We start from the raw sequence: 18,784 nt of genomic DNA, 5'->3' as shown, positions 1-18,784 counted from the left end.
TGGTTTTTCAAATTTCGGTAAACTTTATAATTAATTAATTAATTTTCAAAATTTTATATCAATTTAGTCTTTTATTTTTAGAAATGTATGAATTTAGTCTTTTTTACCAAATTTTGTTAAATTTATTTGATATTTTAAACGCATTTTATGATAATATTGAGTTAATATTGAAACGAAAATATGTCAAACGGTGTAAACAATTTAAATACTATCATGAAATGCACTTGAAATGTCAAATAAGCTTAACAAAAATTGATTAAAATGATTAAATTCACACATTTTTAAATATCAATGATTAAATTTGTCAAAAATTTTGAAAAGGAACTAATTCAAAATTTCACTAAAACTTGGAGGACCAAAAATATATTTAACCCATGATAAAAAAATATGTCGATATCTTATTTGTAAGAGATATCAATTTATTTATGACTTAATAATATGACGATATTTTAAATGAAAAATATAAATGGTTGGTATGTTAAAATTGAGGGTACTATATTCTATTTCTTTTTGTTATTTCTCTTGATTTATTATTTTATTTGCGTGTATACAATGTTAAGTATAATAATCATATTAGATTGCAGTAATAAGAGGTTTTCATTAGAAAATAATAAACACATTAAATTACGCAGAGGTAACAAAAAAAACTAATAGTTTACGTACATTATTTGTTTATATTCATTAGCTGGACATTTCTCGATGCTAAATTTCCTTCTATTGCTAAATAACTGCTCCAATGTATATATATTATTTATAAATTTCCACTTCAAAATAACTGAAATAAAGAAGCTATGTATGACAGAGTTATATTACATAAAAAATAAAAAATAAAACTTCTAATGAAATATTTATATTTTGTAATAAATTTTTATAAGTTTGATTTTATCAAAACAATCAAAATCGATTTAAAACTATAATATCATTATTAAGTATTAGATTTTCAAATTTTTTAAATTAAATATTAAAGTAAATTTCAAATTATAAGTCAAATTAACTATAAAATAAAAGAACAATATCATTTGATAAAGATAATTAAAATTTTATATTTGTTATTGTTTATATTTATAATATTATATTCAAATTTATGATACACGTTAAATTTTAGTTATACTATTTATTATTTTCAAACATAAACACATACTGAATCGCAGATGGTAAATAAATTTATTTTGGTAGATATTATTTTAATTCGTTCTTGACGAGAAATATTTTTATTCACTAAATGTATTTAGAATAATACTTAAATTTTTTAATTTGGGTATGGAGAGGCATTAGTCTTAAACGCATTTTATTTTCAACTCGATTTAAATAATTAAATTATTAAAATATCTATATTTTATTTAACAATTTTAAATATACATAATTTACTAGTATTCTAATAGTTAAAATTTTTAATTTCATTTATTATATTATATTTATTTTTTTAATATGTAAGTATGCAAGCAAAATTACTAATTTATAAAATTAATATATATTTTGATTATTATAAAATTTTATTTATGTGTAATGATTTAGTTTTTATATAAATGTTTTATTTTTTAATTTTTATTTGATATTTACATTATTATAATATTTTTTTAACATTTGATATCATAAAAAAATAAAATATGTTCTTTAATATTTTATATTTTGATAATATTATGATTTTTTATTGTGATATTTTTATAAAAAATTTAATTAATTGATATTTAGAATAATTAAATTATATATATATATATATATATATATATATATATATATATATATATATATATATATATATATATATATATATTCATGTATGGATATAAATATCGCTTACCCAATAAAGATAGAAATAAAACAAAAATTGTATGCTCAGTATATTTTTATTTTAAGAAAATGAATTAATGAAATTTGGATTAATTCCATACATTATCATCCCTTGTCACAGCAGTGTAATCAAACCTTAAATATTAATTAGAAAAATGTAAAAGTTTTAGAAGCCAGATATTTTAATAAAAAATGTCCCGAAATCCAACCTTAAATATTAATTAAAGAAAAGTAAATTTTAATAAAAAGTCTCTTGTTTTTAAATATATAAATTAAAGATAAGAATCAGACGAAATCTGCTCCGCTGTCAGAGTGGACGAAGGCCATGTGAATTACTGATAAGGGAGAACAGAAATTTTGTTTGTGTTCTTCTGTCTTTGTTTCAGGAGAATAATTCTATAGAAGTAAAACAGAGAATAAAAATTATAAAAATTAAGCATTTTTAAAATTAAAAAATACTAAAAATATTTATGAATGCCTTACCTTAATTCAAAATTAAAAAAAAAAAGTTTAAAGTTCACATAATACATTTATATTTTTAAAATTTTGAGGAATATGCAGTTATCGGGTATCAAAATAGAAGCAACAATTATTTCCCGATCAATCTCTCGTTGTCCTTTGAATTTAGGTTTGTGGATTAATTATTTTTTAACTAATATCTAGTTGTCCTACGAATTTAGGTTTGTGGATTAGTTACATTCAATATTTTAGGTTATGTCGATGTGGAATGCGATTAAAATGGAGCGAAAAAAAAAAGTTAGAGATAATTTGTACGCACAAAAATAATAAGTTTTGTAAACTTAGAGTGAACTTAAATCCCAACTATATAACACAGATGGGATAATACAGTAGATGGTCTTTATAAGGAAAATAAGGAAAAGGTATTTCTCATCTTATAATCATGTTTTGTAATTACAATAAAACTTTTTCTTTTGTAAGATGAAACTAAAATCTATTATAAATTTATGAAAATCCACTTGCAGATTTTTGTAATATTGAAATAACGGAGTGGATTGAAAAATGTAAGTTAAAAATATGAAATGGTTTTATACAAGTACAAATTATACTATTCAGAACAAATTAACATAAAATTGTTATGATAGCATTATTATTAAACCGTGGACTTTAAACTTAATTATAATATTATTAAAATAAATTTTAAAAAATAATCTGATATTATATTAGTAAGTAACATTTAAATTTAAATTAATTTTATCAAATTAAATTTATAAAATAAAATTTACGTCCATTTATATATATTATAAAATTATATTAGTCGATCTGAGATTTTAACATGTATCTTGACGTGTTTAAAATCTAAAATTCAAATTGCATCGACTAAAGATGAACCATGTTTGCTGCGACCAATTGTACGAAAAACATGTTTGATGAAAGCAGATATTAAAACGATATACAAGACAAGAAGTCGTACATAACCTAAAGATGAACCACAATTTCACCGACCAACTTATTGTTTTCTTTTTCTTTTTTAAAGAGAAACAATATGTGGAACATATAGTACTGATTTTATTTATTTCATTCGGCGAAGATACTTGCTTCTCAAATACAACGCTCCAATTGGTCATATACACTCACGATCACGGATAAAGATAAGGACTCTTAGGAATTGAAGTCTAAGTCTAAGTTTAAGTCTCACATTGACTAAAAATAAAAAAGTAGAGCATTATATAAGAATAAAAACTCATAAACCCATTGTCTTAAGATTTTAGGTTGAAAGTTATGTGATTGAATTCAAGTCTCATTAATGTGTGTTGACTCTTAGAAATTCAAGTGAATCTAAGTTTCACATTGACTAAAAATGAGAAAGTAGAGCACTGTACAAAAATAAAAACCCATAAACTCATTGTCTTAAGATTTTAGGTTGAAAATTGTGTCAATATCTTATATAATTGAGCTCAAATCTTATTGATGTGTTGTATCTCTCCAGTGATACTTTCTCCTTAAAAATTTAACAAGGACAACCTTACGAAATCTTGAACATCATTAAATATTGTTTATGGTACAAAATACGAGGTATAAGATAAATTATAAAATAAATAATGATTTAAAAATAATATAAAAACAATATTTAAGTACATAAAAATTATATTTGATAAATCTCAAAACAGTTCGCGCTTCAGTTGACATGCAAAGGGAGGTGAAGGAAGACAAAGGCAGAGAAAAAGCAAGAAAGAAAAAATCAAGGAGATTGAAGATATTCCGTATTTATGAAATTCAATTTCAATATTTTATATTCTTATACTTGAATATTACTCTACTTCATAAATATCTTACTTTAGGTCATATAACTAGTAGAATAAATATTTTGATGAATAAAATTGAAAAAAAAATTAAAAGAATGGAAAAATAAACTTTACATATAAGAAGATAATATCGAAAATATATAATCCATTTTGATCTATTCATAGATGTTGGGTGAGAGTGTTTCTTGCAAATAAGTGTTTTAAAAATATATTTTTAATTTTACAAAATATCTGTCACATCATATTTATAATGTAAAATATGATTTGTTAACATTTTGAAAAATATATATAACTTAGTTGTAACTTTATTCCATCGTCTTGTCTTTCGTCTCACAACACTCACAAATATCAATGTAATTTTGATAAGAAAAGATGATTTTTAATGAAAAAAAATTAATATTTTTTTATATATAAGATTTAATCAAACTGTAACAACAGAGCATACTAACAATATTCTACTATAACATAAACTTTGGTATCATTATAATGAGAAAAAAACATTCATCATGAACATTATTAATTAATGTCTTTTATCTTTGAAAATTACCATACTAATAAAGAAATAAAATCAACAAAATAATATAATGTAAAAACTTTATAATTGAAAAAGAATCACGATTATTATTTAATGATAACCAAATAATAATAATAATATGTGAAAATATACCATTTTCACTCTAACCTAAGTACATTCAAACCCTTTAAAATAATAATTTGACTCAAACTTCACAATAATCTTATAAACTATAAACTTAGAGTTTATTGTATAGTTACTATCGCTCAACCATTACTTATCTTAGATGATGTAAAACTTTCTGATGTATATTGTTTTCATGATCTCAACAATATATAAAAAATTATTTTAAAAAATCTACAACTTATAAATTGAATTATTAAATTAATAAAAAATTGTAATTTACGAAAAATCAATACAATTTATTACCTATACAACTATCTAATTAGAACATCACAGTACCAGTGATCATTACTCAATTCTTTACCTTTTCCATAAGCACTTTATTAGCTTCATATTTAAATTTCTTTGGTCAAGATAGTTGATTTTTTTCAATACACCTTATCTATAATTAAATCTTCTAAAATAAGTAAATTTTGTCGATTGATTTATTTCAAGGTCCAAGTGGTTTCAAATTTCACGATTTGTTTTATAAGCCATTATCAAGAAAATCAGCACACTCTCCTGAATCTTCAAGATATGCTGCGATTACCTTCTACCGAAGTCGTGCGTTTTAAGAGGGAATATTTTCACGACACAATAATTACGATTACCAACGCTTTCGGATGAAGATCTTACAAGAAGACAGTAGTAGCTGCAATTTTTGAAAGTCCTAAAACAAATATCAGTAATAATATATGACACGTAACATAACTGATAAGAGCACAACATGTCATAGAAGAAACGTGTGAGAAAAAGAATCCTAATAAACTATATATTTTCTTTTTACAAAAATAATTTTTTTAAATCAGTTTGTTGAAAGAAAGGAAAATAAATCTAAAGTCAGGTATTTTATATACCCGAAAATTGGGTGTACCGGCAATTAGAAAAAACATGAAAGTGGGTAGCGCAAACCTTGAAAGCGTGTCTAATTGAGAAGGAGCCACCACTACAAGCCAAAACAACCGAAAAGAAAAAAAAAAACACATATAAAAGTTGCGAAGGCTACGACTTAAAGCAACCGCAATTTTATGAGGAAAAGTCACACGCATTAGTTTACTACACGCATCTTTCAAACACTTCCACCTATAGCAATAATCGCGTTTTCCGCTTTCATTGTTGAAGCTCACAAGCAAAGGAGAAAGTAGATTCTGAAGCAAAGAAACATAGCACTTCCACTCTCAGTTGAAGCCTTAAACAATAAATATTAATCGCTTCTGCTTCACTCACTAATCAACCTGCTACTGTTTCGTTTCTGAATTTGAATTCTCCGAGATTATTGGAACAAAAGGATTATGGGTACTCTCACTACTCTTCATCTTCTCCCTTCGAAGCTCAACAACCCTTCGCTTCCTCCACGCCACGGTATTTCTCTCTCGCCCTATGGAACACCGCACCGCAAGAAGAACAAAGCAATGGTTCCTGTACGTTTTTTTTTTTTCTTAGGGTTTTTGCGAACAATTTTTTTTTGAAATTGTTGTTGTTGTTGGTTTTGTGTGATGATTGGAATTGGAACAGATGGCTAGGTTGTTTGGACCTGCCATATTTGAAGCCTCGAAACTGAAGGTTTTGTTCTTGGGAGTGGATGAAAATAAACACCCAGGAAATCTTCCGAGGACTTATACGCTAACCCATAGCGATATAACCGCTAAGCTCACCTTGGCAATCTCTCAAACCATAAATAACTCTCAGGTATTCTTTTTGATGTCTTAATATTCTTTTGAAATTGCTGTTACGTAAATATCAGTAGAAAAGAGGATGCAGAAGTTGTCGCGAAACAGAGGAAATCAGGGTTTTCTTGTTCAGTAAGAGATCGTTTTTTGGGGAGGAAGGGTTTTTATTTATTTTTAGATGGTAACACGTGAATTATACTGCTGGACGAAGCAAAATATTGGATCGGGTGGGTGTTTGGTTGGATTCATGAAATTTATTCAGGTGTTTGAAAAAAAAAATGATTATTTCGCATAAAGGGGGAATAGGAATGGATTGTTCAACACTCCAAAGTCCGAATCATCCTGATAGGAAATAAATCTTTTAAGGTGTTCATGAATTACAGTTCGAAAACTCCCATATGAATTGGTGAATGTAAATCGTACTAAAATTGATTATTTTTAGTGAGCGAAAGCTAGTTTACAGTGTGGATGGTGAATTTTGGAATGAATTGCAGTTGCAGGGATGGTACAACAGATTGCAGAGGGACGAAGTGGTGGCGCAGTGGAAGAAGGTGAAGGGAAGGATGTCCCTGCACGTTCACTGTCACATCAGTGGAGGTCATTTTCTGTTGGACATGTTAGCGAGGTTAAGATACTTCATCTTCTGCAAGGAGCTACCAGTGGTAAGCAAGTTTTGCAAGCATGGAAATTGAAGGGTCAATGAACGAAAATTGAACGTAACATTATGCAATTGCGTGTGTTAATCAGGTGTTGAAAGCAGTGGTTCACGGCGATGGTGATCTTTTCAACAATTACCCGGAATTGCAAGAGGCCTTGGTTTGGGTATATTTTCACTCCAACATTCCAGAATTCAACAAGGTGGAATGCTGGGGCCCACTGAGGGATGCATACGGTGGGGCCCCAGAAGAGAGGGAAGAAGAAGAAGAAGAAAGTGTTGGAAGCAAGGAGGGGTTGGCGATTCCACAGCCATGCCAAGAAGAATGCGAGTGTTGCTTTCCCCCAATGACATTGAACCCAATTCAGTGGTCTCAAGAAGTTCCCAATCACCATTACGAACCTTGTGATGGGATTGAGCCACAACAAAATCTATAAACAAACAAAAACCTTCATGTCACAGTTACAGGGTTTCTGCCAAATTAGCATGTCCTATCCCTGTACAGAAAATTAGGATAAATTTAAACACTTAAATATCCTTTCGATGTAAATAGGGACACTAGTGTTTGCAATTTTTTATTTTACTTTTTTTTTCTTCCGCAGAAAATTAAATTGGTTCGTGTATCACGTGTCTGTGTGATTGGTCTAAAACATAAACCGTGTTTTTTAGGGAGTGAAAGTCCATCTATAAATTTTTGGAAGTATCATTTCCTTTATATATGCTCACAATAACCTGAGTTTTCGATGTCATGTTGTTTTCTGAGTTTGCGTGATAAGTTTTGAATTTCCAATGAAGAGAAGTTGTTTGGAGAAGGTATTGGGAATGATTTAAACATAGGATAGAGATGTTTGACTGGAGATGGTATTCTTGTTTCCGCCTTAGAAGAGAAGATTTAAGAATGCGATGAGAACTGGTGATGTAATTTACGTAATTGCTTTATTCTAAACCCTAAACTAAAGTAGTGGAAGAAGCGAAGAGAGAATAAACAATAGTCACAAATATATCAATGCCATTTCTCCACCCTATGATTATGACCGGAGAAAAGAGAAGAAACGGAGATGAAGATGAAATACAAGATGGAGAAAAGTGATTACTTTTTCAACTATTTAAAAAATTTTAAATTCTTCAAATTTAAGGTAATTATTCTTTATAAATATTTAAAATTTAAATCACTTGCTAAATATCGGGTTCAAAAAGTTTATTTCTCCATTAAACATTTTTTTAAAATTAATCAATCTTAACTTACTCTAGCAAAGCCTTAGGGTGTGTACACTTTTCTTAGCTTTTTTAAAAAAATATTTTCTTACTAATTATTACCAATCAATTTCCAACACAAAAATGTACTAAAAAGTTTTGGAAACTACTTTAAAAATCAATAAATGTATTAAAAACAAAAAATTAGATACTGAATGGCATTTTTTCACTCTCTTCTATTTTCTACACGAACTTACGAAAGAATTCAGAAAACAGAGATTGTAGGCTAATGGTTAAATTGCATAGCATGATTTATGTGTAATATATAAACTTTGTCAACAGATAAAATATAGACTTAAGTGTTAAAAATTCTCTTGGTAATCAAGAAAACCTGCGTTCTGTCCGACCCAAGGCAAATTTTGCTCATTTATTATAAAAACCTAACATGCTCGATAGACAGATAAATTTAGAGAATAAAATACCTTTTGACGCCAGATATTTTCTTCAGTTAACAGCTATCACCGCTCGAAGATGTTACTGAAATTTTGGCCCTAATTTGAGGGGATACTACCCTTGCACAAACAAACACCATCCGAGGGAAGTATACTTTTATATACAAAAGCTGTTCCATTACATGGAAAACATGCTTCGAGGTACATTCTTAATTTATCAATGTAATGCAAGGTGCATTACAGGAAAGAACACAAAAAATGGGGAAAACAAAACTGGGCTTCAACTCCCCTCAACAAACATGTACAGATAAATCTAAAGGTAATTCATGAAGGGCAGGGATTTCCACCAGTGGCAGCCATATTTGTAAATTCATGGCTCCCCAAGGCTTTCACAATTAGTAGATGTCTTTTACATACAATTTTCCACCCCTACGGTATTCTTGCCGTTCTGAAATTTCATTCAGCCATTTGTGCTATATATATATATGTAAGCTGAAGTCACCTGATGATGGATCTTCCAAAAGAAGATGCTCCAATTTCACTCTCAGTATTCTGCACAATAATCAGAGCCATATGGCTATGGTGAGTATATTCACAATTAAAAATATTGAAGGACCAAGTCACTTCTACGCATATGCATTCATTCCAACACATTAAAACAAGCAAATGTTGCCCAAGCCATTTCCAACAAATAAAAATCCTAATCAACATATAGAGGAAAGACTTCTCATGTATATACATAGTAAACATACTCGCACATTTATGTTAGTGTAAAATCGTGTAAAACTGATTGTATATTATGATAACTGTTAAGGTTGCCAAGGGGAGCACCGCTCCCCAAAGTTTTCTCATTTTATTTTTTATATATATTTTAAAATTATATTTATATATTATTTATATAAGTTTAGAAAGGTTTTGATGTAATTTGGCCCACCTATGAGCAATTATTGACTTGTAAGCAATTATTGACTTGTAGATGATTTTTTGCTTCGACTTACATTACACAATCTTTTAGTATGCAATACCCAATACAAGTAGTTTGACCTATGTTATGTTAATATGCTATTTTAGATCTAGGAGAAGGCAAGTCTACAACTTATCGTAGAGATTACTTCAACTACTTTAATTTGGTCCATACTAGGTAATCTTATCTTTGATATTTAATGATAATTTTTTATGATAATTTTATGATATAATAGTGAATAATAGTTATATATTTTTGGATTTTACTATCATGTACGCTTGTTTTGAGTAGACCAAATGAAGAGAGGAAATGAATACCTTTTTTAAAATTAAAAATAATAATTTATATAGAAAAAATCTAATTTGACACTTCTAAATTTTTGTTGAAATTCTGTCACTCAATAATTAAGGTTATAACTGAGTAAATTTGTGTGTCTGATTATTACGGTAAGAGAGGAAATGAATACCTTTTTTTTTAATTAAAAATAATAATTTATATAGAAAAATCTAATTTGACAATTCTGAATTTTTGTTCAAGTTCTGTCACTCAATAATTAAGGTTATAACTGAGTAAATTTGTGTGTCTGATTATTACGGTAACGTTTAAGGTTATTAGTATCAAAAATAAAAAAGATAGTTTCAATTATGTGTAAAAAGAAAATATTTTTTCAGAACTATTATTTATTAAAAGTCAGATATTTAAACATTTAAAAAGGATGAAGAAAAAAAAATCCAGTCAATTATGTTGTAAGCAAGAGGAGCTGAACATGAAAATAACAAACTCTTTCCTCTATATTTTAATAAATAGTTACCTGTGATTTCCGCGAAGGGAATACATTCCAAAATCTTAGGGTTTCATCTCCAGCTCCAGTGACAATAGTCTATTGCCGTAAATGGAAGTCATCGTCACAAGGAAAATAACATAAGATTCAGAAAACAGTGAAATTTTGTAAATGGCCGCCAATTACATAGAATCTTAGAATAATAGCCGAAAGAACAATTGAAATACCTGTCCATCAGGAGAAATGGAAAGATAAAGAACTCTGTAAGTGTGGCCTGTAAGAGTTGCCAGCTGCATCAAAAGGACAAAAAAAAAATGTAAAACATATTAAAATTAATTTTGAAGAACTATGTCTATGTTATGACAACAGATTTTATCTATATACCTTTGACATGGTGGGATATTTCCAAACCATTATCTGATTCTGGGAGTAGCCGTGCGTGCTCACCAATTCATTTACATTTTTAGACCAGACAAGATTACAAACCTGTACCATGCAAGATGTGATAGTCATTTTATATGATATAAAAAGAGGGGATGGCGGTGTGGGGTAGAAACCCATAATCCTTGTATATGTGGAGAAAAATCCATGAATTCTGAAAGCAGTTCTTCAGTATAATCTAACAATTGTTGCCATGGATATTGAGTGGCCAACGGGATATATAAATTGTTTTCTCAGACATATTATGCATGATAGTTTGCTGTTATCTGATGCTTTATCATGCATGATAGTTTGCTGTTATCTGATGCTTTATCAAACTTAACATATTACCCTTCAACGGGGAATATGAATCTTGTGGCAAAATAAATTCAGTTTTTCATAAAGCTAACAAATAACAAGAGATTTATTAGATCAAGAGAATTAAAACGAAGCAAATACCTGACTTCCAGTATCAATGCAGTTTAACGGTGAGTTTGTGGTAGTACTCCAGAAACGAATGCTTCGGTCTGCAGTACCTCCTCCAGATGCAAGAAGTCCACTTGAATGAGGAGACCACGCAATAGCTTTAACAGCTGCTGTATGCTCACAGAACTTCAGGATGGGCTGGGTGGAGTTTTGATTCCAAACAAGTAGCTGCAAACATAGAAAACAAATTATTAGTAACCTATGTCAAGAAGAGATTAAAAAGACAATAATGCAGTGGCACAGCTTGATGTTATATACCTTGTTATCATTTCCACCGGATGCTAACTCACGGTTATCATAGGACCACTTCAGTCCACAAACCTTTGAAGAACCAAAAAAATGGGGAATTCAATCATTAAGTCATACACATTAGGTAGCTAGTTTAATAAGATAAGGTCACTGCAAATATAAATAAGACTAACCTCTGATTTGTGCCCAGACAGTTTACTGACAAAGTCCTCCTGTACACGTATGTCTCGTTGGTAAATGTTTTTATCCCGGCTACCAGAAGACAAAAGAGATGAACTCCAGGCCAAGGTCCCAACACGTAATCGATGACCCTCCATAGTTCTTATTGACTTGCCTTGAGATACATCCCAAATCTACATAAAGAAAGGTTAAGAGGAACTTAGCAAGTCCTAGGGATGCAATAAATGTACTCAACATCACAAAACAAGTAAAAGATGACTTTTGACAACATGTTTTATGGGTCAAAATATCACAAATTCAGAATGTTTAAGGTGGCAATGATGCACCGGGCACCTACCTCTAGGTCAACTGAGTATGGATATGGATCCAAAGCAAAGTTTCAACCAAGCGGGCAAATAAAGTTTATGTATGTTAATTGAAAGTAGAACACATCATGTGCCTATGTACTCCATTAATACATAACTATCAAATGAATAGAAGTCACCAAAACAAAGAGGCTAAGTTTATTAGACTCACTAACACGACAAACTTATGTTTAACATCAAAAGTCAAGTTTAAGGTAGCAGGATATGCAATTAACAATCACTATAGCACAACTAGAATAGGGGGAAAAGACTTGATAGTGCATTTAATAAACTGTCGTTAGTCTGGTACCATACTAGACTCACTTATGTCAGCCTTGGCTTTAAGTGTAAGTGAACCGCTCTTTCCAACCAATGGGGTCTGAACAGGAGCATGGATCTGATATCAAACAAATGCAAGACATAGACAGAACTTGCACTTGTAGTTCCATGCCCCGCATAGCAGTCTAGCTTTAGACGAGGGTTCTACTCTAAATTATTTAATTTTAATTGCATTTTATGTGTTCAACAATCAATTTGAGCAAATCATTTCATTACCGGAATAGCAACATATAAGATCAGCACAATTACATAAAAGCCACCTTGAAATATCATTTACATGACCTATACGTAGAACAATCCCGTTGTCAATAAGTCGTTCTTCTTGTATAGGGTTAAACTAAACTGAAGAACAAAAGATTTGGAATGAGTGTTTAGGATTGTCATGGTTCAAAGTTATGGTAACTTCAAGCCAGAGAGTTCAAGTGTCCAGGTGTTTAGACCACCCAGGTATCGAATTCAACCTTAAGCTGATATCGGCTAAAGGCTGGGAGGTTGTGTCCTGTCATAACCATCTGGAACACTCAGGTACCGATTAGGGAATTTGAGGCTATATAAGATATTGACCGACCACAACTAAACAGATGGAATGAAGCTTTTTGCTTGGACTTTGGGTGAAGATAAATTAAAAACAAATCCCCTATAATCCCGAAGATACTATAGGAAAAGATAAGATGCTTATATTTTTAACTAAAATATCCAAAATCAACTTTCCAGTATTTTATATCTTTTCATATCTTAACATACACGTAGAGATATCAGTTGTTGAATCTACAACCCTAATGTCCAAATGCCTGGACACTTAAACTCTCTAGCTTGAAGTCACCATAACTTTGAACCAAGACAATCCTAAATACTCATTCTAAATCTTTTGTTTCTTGGTTTAGCATAACCCTGGACTAGAACAGTAGTATTAATTTGTCCTCCTCATAATTTCATTAATGTGAGATGTGTTCCAGGTTAAGTGGGTACTTTGGTTCCAAATAAAATGGAAAAATAAAGAAAAGGAACAATTTTATCCCATGTTTTAGTGCGTAATAATGAAGAATGTACATAAAGCTGAACCATAGATATAGACAGCAAACACAAGACAAAACATGAGCCGTGTATATTAAAAACTAAATATTTTCAGGGATATTTGATGCACACACACGTGAAAACATCTTAAAATGTAATAACATAAGCCTAAAACTAACCTAATGTGCAACAAAACACATTTATAAGCTAAACAAGAAGAAATCATTAAGATTAACGCATTTTGTCTACAGGAGTATTGCATGAAGTTGTCAGTGTCATGAAAGTACTGTAGAGAGCATTTAGATTGCTAACATTCTGATAAGGTTTAATTGATCGACATGATGTCTACCACCATCTAATGATCACTTCCATAACTATCTTCCCCTTCCTTCACATCCACCCCAGCAACTTCATATTAATTCCTTGAAAATATATTTCCCAGCAAAACAAAATACAGAATTTCATCATTAACATTTACCAAGGGTTCCTATTCCACTCTATTTCTTCTTTGCTAATGTTTTTTTTTTTTATCAGCCTTCTTTGCTAATGGTGAGCTTACCAAAATACGCTGTTATCAGAGTAACAATTTACATCTAGAATTCTCGATGGATTTTAGTGTTTGTCATAAGCACATGCTATATAAAATGCCACTGCAACTGCCATCACTATACAGAGACCTTTGTCATATTATATGTCATGCTAATGCCCTTCCTATACGGATACCTTTCCTAACACGACAAAAGTATGTCTTTGATTCTTTGGAATTATAGTACATGGCTAGTTATGTATAACTCGTCACAAAGGGTACAAGTACCATCGTGAAAGAATAGCAGAAAAAAAATCCTCAACAGACAGGGTGCACTGAATCTGCTAAGAATACCCATAAAAGAATCATGCTTAACCTAGGACACTTAAAAAACCTTAAAAGAGCTAACTGTGGATACAATTTCATGAGATTGGCTTTCCATATGAACTCTTACCTGGACTTTTCCACTGTTTGATCCAACAGCCAAGTAAGTACCAAGCGGAGCCCAGCCAACTGAACAAACGGAGTCATCAACCCCCAAATCGCATAGCTTAGTTACCTGCGCATTCGTCACTTTCAATATTCAGCTCCATCTTAAGCACACCAGCAAATAATATAAAACGCAGACAAAGGGAAACAAAAAACAATACAAGTTATGAAACACAACATCCCCGAGTAACATCATCGACATGATAGCTCAATTTTATTTTGCTTCGCACAAGCACCCTGGTTTGAAAACAATCCTAATCAAAGCGAAGTCTCACCCTAAATACGAACATAATTCCCAGCTAAAATTCAAGCTTTGGTTTGCTATAAGAGACTTCTAGCTAATCTTAACCCCCAGAGGTATGAATGCTCGATATTCATCAGATAGTTTTAGATACGAGTAAGCTTAGGACTATGGATCAAGGATTAATCTCGTAACCGACACGAAAGACCAAAATTTGTGGGAACGTCTTAGTACAACCAGGAATCAAAGAAACAAAGATCCTAACAGTGGTTACCAAAACCAATTAGTCATAAAAAAGAAAATATATAAACCTTGCTGCTAGAAGCATTCCACAAATAAACAGAGTTTTCCAGAGCCACAGCCAAGACATTGCTGGCGGACCAATCCACGAGATTCAGATAAAAATCGTCTTGCAGAGCCGGCGCATCCAGAACCTAAAACACAACATTGCAATTATACCAAACACCGCAAAACAAAACCTCTCAGAACAGGAACAGACAAAAAAAAAAAAAAAACCTTAAAAGACGAAGGAGGGATCTTTCGAGGTCGCTTAAGAGGCTTATGATTGTAGTCATAGCCAGGGAGAAGGACATCTTGGGAAGTAAAAGGAGTGAGAGAAAGAGAGTGCATGGACTGTCGAGTCTCCGATTTGAAACGAAATATATTAGGGCTTTCGAATTTGTTGGGTGTGGAAGGTCCAAACAAGGCACTCCGTAGCGCACTGCCATAGGGGCTGCAACTACAACCGTCTTCCGTGGACGGCGTTAGGTTAAACAGAGCGAAATTGGAAGCGGATCTGCTGGGTATGAAGCGGTCGGAGTAGATTGTTTTGGAAGGTGATTTGAAGCGATTGGAATCTAGCATTCGTTTGACATGGTTGTGCTGAGAAGAGGACATTGGAGGAGGTGGAGTGAACGATTCGTCCATAATAATCAAACCTGACCAAACCCTTTTCTCTTTCCCCCTTATTTTTCTTTTTCTTCCTTCGATTTGATGAAATGGGAAGTCCCCAGAATTTTCCCGGGAAATAGACGCTTTTTTCGCGGGAAAAAAGTGAGAATGGCGCCTATTATCTATGATATTATCTCTTTCTCATCTCGCCCGACCACACACAATACTAGGTAAGGTAAAATAATTAGTCACTTTTTACTTTCATTCCTCAAATTTTAATGTCGTGGCAGTTGAAAATAGATTTATTTTTAGAAAATATAATCAGTTATTTGCTTAAATTTTAATTATAACCTTTTTAAAATTTTATTAATTTTAACTCAAGACGAATAACTTTAAGATCTTTCGATTTGTCTATTATATTTATTTTAATTAAATCATATTTATTTTTTTAAAATATTAAGTATGGTGAATTTTATAATTATTTGTTTTTTTATCAATAATAATTTAATGCTTGTGAGAAATATAATTTTAAAAATGTAAATATTGTATACCGTATTTACTATGTAATTATTTCCATTTTGGAGTTCGTATTTGTCATTATTGTCACTACAACAATTTATAGTTTAGATCACACTAAAATAGACAACGGCTAAATAAATGTAGCCTAAACATATAATAAACAACATTTTTATAAATGATGTATAAATATCATGAAAGTCCATGATTATATAATTGTTACTTTAAACTATGTGGACAAAACTAGTAAAAATGTGGTCTAAAAACATAGGTAAGGTATACATTCAACATGTAAAATTGTTGTTTATTGTGAGAATTTTAAGCAACGGTTTTAAAAATATTGTCATACTAAAAACCGTTGTCTATTACCTATAGCTACACTCACCTATACAACGCCTAAAAAATTGTAGTCTAATCTTTAGACCACGGTTTTTATAATTTATATCATAATTTTATGTTGTTGTCTAAAGTGATTTTTGTTGTAGTGTGTGTAACGTATTGGTCATAATTACTATATAACATTTGTAAGCAAAACTTAAGGTTTGAAAATTATACATTTAATATAATTTATATCTTAATCATTAAATTTAACAGTTGAATTATATATAATTAATACGTCCAGTAGTCATATTATTTTAATATAAAATAATCATTTAATATTTTAAAATACTGAACTAACAACATTAAATATGACAATGATATCCATAATGGTTATCATTGATGTTAAACATATAATTAACTGAATTAAATTGGATTAATGAACCTGACAAAAGTAGACGGAAAAATAACAACACAGAAAACTAAAAAAATTAAGTACTAAACAATAGTTTACCTTTTTCAAAACAATTAAAAATAATTCATTCCCAATTTTCCCATTTTAACAGAACAAATGCCTCCCCAGCTCAGTAAACACCAATTCAATTCATTAAGGGGCCAAGATAACCAAATTTCAGTATAAAACCAGACTCAAGTTTTTAGGTTTTTTTAACAATGTAGGGTAATTTACTTTTGAAACTAAGATGGAGTAATTTTTTAAAAAATGTTGTGCTGTTTGGCATGACTTCATTAAGAAAGAAGTCCAATAGCACCGAATTATTTGATTTTATTGAAAACAATGAAATGTTGACATAAATTCTAGTTAAATATAAGAAGAAGAATGTATGTAACCGAATTTTTAAAGAAAAAAAATATCTTTTTAACTTTTAGATAATAATGTTCTGGTTAAAAATAAAAAATTTAAAATTTTTAAAGTTTTTACTCAAATTAATATTTTAATTATTTTTTTTTAATTTTAGATGTTCAATACTTTTTTTTCTGTTTTTTCTGTTAGAACACAAATTCCATCACTTTCATAATTTCTGAATCAAGTTACCCAGATTGATGAAAAAAGAACTGAAGCTTTTATTGCAAATTTGGAGCTACGTGTGAACTTTGAGGAAACGATGAACGTCCCTTTAAGTTTGTCAAACTATAACAAAAAGTGACAGTTTCTTTACATCTACCTGTATGTGTGCACCTGCTGGTATGCAGAAAATTCACTTGCAGCAGACACAGTCTCTTGATTTCATATAAAGAAAAAAACAGTGGGAAAAGCGTGTGCCGCCGCCGCAAAGGGTTGCGCAGTTCATTGTTCAGCGGAAGTTAACGGTGGTGGAATAAGTGAGTCCCACGTTCCAGTTTGCAGGAGCAACATTCCATGCAATAATGGTTTCCCTGGTGCTGTACGAAGTAATCCTGAAAGAAAGAGCTTGGCCACCAAGAGTTGCAAATGCTTGATACGAAGCACCCCAGTTGTGGCTCATGTTGATCCATCCACTTCTGCTTCCTCTCACCGACATGCTCGAAATATCTCCGCCACCACCCACGTTCATCACGTACACCAATAACCAGTACCCGTTTCCTTGAAAAGAGAATCGAATCCCTCCCTTTCTCACACATGGCACTCTGCATCATCATCGTCATCATCATCATCATCATGAACTGTATAACAAATTTATGAGATTGAATGATTTATTTATTTGCTAATTCACCTGCGGTACATAACAGGGACGATGCCGGCTTTCCACTGCGCGATTTTCATGAAAGCGGGTTTGGCCATGTCGAAATGCACTCGTGGTGGGTTGCACCAGCCGCCGTTGTCGGAGGGTTGCGCCCAGTTCGGAGGGCAGAGATTGGTGGCGGTCACCGTCGTAAAGGCAACGTTTTTATAACACGCACTTGATTGGTAACATTTTATCTGATAACAGGTTCCGCACGCATAACCATTGTTGAACAACGTAGAACTTAAAGCCGCCGTGTCTGTCCCGTAACCATTTTGAAATAAATTCCCGTACCCGCATGCTCCTCCTGCAACAATCGTATACTAGTAATTTCAAGAACACTAGAATATGGTAGTGATGAGAAACACACACATACATATACATACCCATAGTGGCAGAAGCAGTTTCATCACCGTAAAAGGTGGCATGGGCGAGAGCCCATTGACTGGGTCGAAATATTCCCGCAGCCATTGCTTGCTCTCCCATGAACATCAGAATGAACGTTGCAAAGGCAAAGAACAAGGTAGAAGCTTGAAGAGTTGAAGCCATGGTGATGTTTTGAATAGTTTAACTGTATGATGATATGATGATTGACTGGTGCAT

The 18,784-nt window shown here is 31.2% G+C and overlaps 3 protein-coding genes across 3 annotated transcripts; 1 reads left to right on the top strand and 2 right to left on the bottom strand.

Annotated features, from left to right (window-relative positions):
- Positions 1 to 5,758: 5,758 nt before the first annotated feature.
- LOC114173885 (protein STAY-GREEN, chloroplastic-like) lies at positions 5,759 to 7,800 on the top strand. The gene is made up of 4 exons (XM_028058545.2): positions 5,759 to 6,152; positions 6,247 to 6,420; positions 6,896 to 7,063; positions 7,149 to 7,800. The coding sequence occupies exons 1-4, from the start codon at positions 6,024 to 6,026 to the stop codon at positions 7,491 to 7,493; spliced, it is 816 nt and encodes a 271-aa protein (XP_027914346.1). The 5' UTR covers positions 5,759 to 6,023; the 3' UTR covers positions 7,494 to 7,800.
- Positions 7,801 to 8,841: 1,041 nt separating this feature from the next.
- Positions 8,842 to 15,782, bottom strand: LOC114166689 (B-type cell cycle switch protein ccs52A-like). The gene is made up of 10 exons (XM_028051462.2): positions 15,252 to 15,782; positions 15,047 to 15,169; positions 14,460 to 14,564; positions 11,776 to 11,955; positions 11,612 to 11,674; positions 11,327 to 11,521; positions 10,832 to 10,933; positions 10,675 to 10,737; positions 10,478 to 10,546; positions 8,842 to 9,254 (listed from the first exon to the last, which is right to left on the bottom strand). Exons 1-10 carry the CDS (start codon positions 15,660 to 15,662, stop codon positions 9,201 to 9,203), a joined length of 1,365 nt encoding a protein of 454 aa, XP_027907263.1. The 5' UTR covers positions 15,663 to 15,782; the 3' UTR covers positions 8,842 to 9,200.
- A 1,737-nt stretch (positions 15,783 to 17,519) lies between these two features.
- Positions 17,520 to 18,784, bottom strand: LOC114166698 (expansin-A7-like). The gene is made up of 3 exons (XM_028051472.2): positions 18,568 to 18,784; positions 18,173 to 18,488; positions 17,520 to 18,086 (listed from the first exon to the last, which is right to left on the bottom strand). The coding sequence occupies exons 1-3, from the start codon at positions 18,728 to 18,730 to the stop codon at positions 17,774 to 17,776; spliced, it is 792 nt and encodes a 263-aa protein (XP_027907273.1). The 5' UTR covers positions 18,731 to 18,784; the 3' UTR covers positions 17,520 to 17,773.

This window comes from Vigna unguiculata, chromosome 2 (genome assembly GCF_037176805.1).
Source record: "Vigna unguiculata cultivar grain cowpea cultivar isolate G323 ecotype 2 chromosome 2, ASM3717680v1, whole genome shotgun sequence".
Taxonomy (NCBI): Eukaryota; Viridiplantae; Streptophyta; class Magnoliopsida; order Fabales; family Fabaceae; genus Vigna; species Vigna unguiculata.
This window is presented reverse-complemented; position numbering and strand designations above follow the sequence as displayed.

Excerpts from the sequence above, each read along its gene's own strand:
- LOC114166698 (XM_028051472.2), bottom strand. The coding sequence starts at position 18,730 with ATGGCTTCAACTCTTCAAGCTTCTACCTTGTTCTTTGCCTTTGCAACG. Across the intron at positions 18,489-18,567 it reads AACTGCTTCTGCCACTATGG|GAGGAGCATGCGGGTACGGG; the intron begins GTATGTATATGT and ends CGATTGTTGCAG. Across the intron at positions 18,087-18,172 it reads GTCCCTGTTATGTACCGCAG|AGTGCCATGTGTGAGAAAGG; the intron begins GTGAATTAGCAA and ends ATGATGATGCAG.
- LOC114166689 (XM_028051462.2), bottom strand. The coding sequence starts at position 15,662 with ATGGACGAATCGTTCACTCCACCTCCTCCAATGTCCTCTTCTCAGCAC. Across the intron at positions 14,565-15,046 it reads GGAATGCTTCTAGCAGCAAG|GTAACTAAGCTATGCGATTT; the intron begins GTTTATATATTT and ends ACGAATGCGCAG. Across the intron at positions 11,522-11,611 it reads CCGGTGGAAATGATAACAAG|CTACTTGTTTGGAATCAAAA; the intron begins GTATATAACATC and ends CTATGTTTGCAG.
- LOC114173885 (XM_028058545.2), top strand. The coding sequence starts at position 6,024 with ATGGGTACTCTCACTACTCTTCATCTTCTCCCTTCGAAGCTCAACAAC. Across the intron at positions 6,153-6,246 it reads AGAACAAAGCAATGGTTCCT|ATGGCTAGGTTGTTTGGACC; the intron begins GTACGTTTTTTT and ends GAATTGGAACAG. Across the intron at positions 6,421-6,895 it reads AAACCATAAATAACTCTCAG|TTGCAGGGATGGTACAACAG; the intron begins GTATTCTTTTTG and ends AATGAATTGCAG.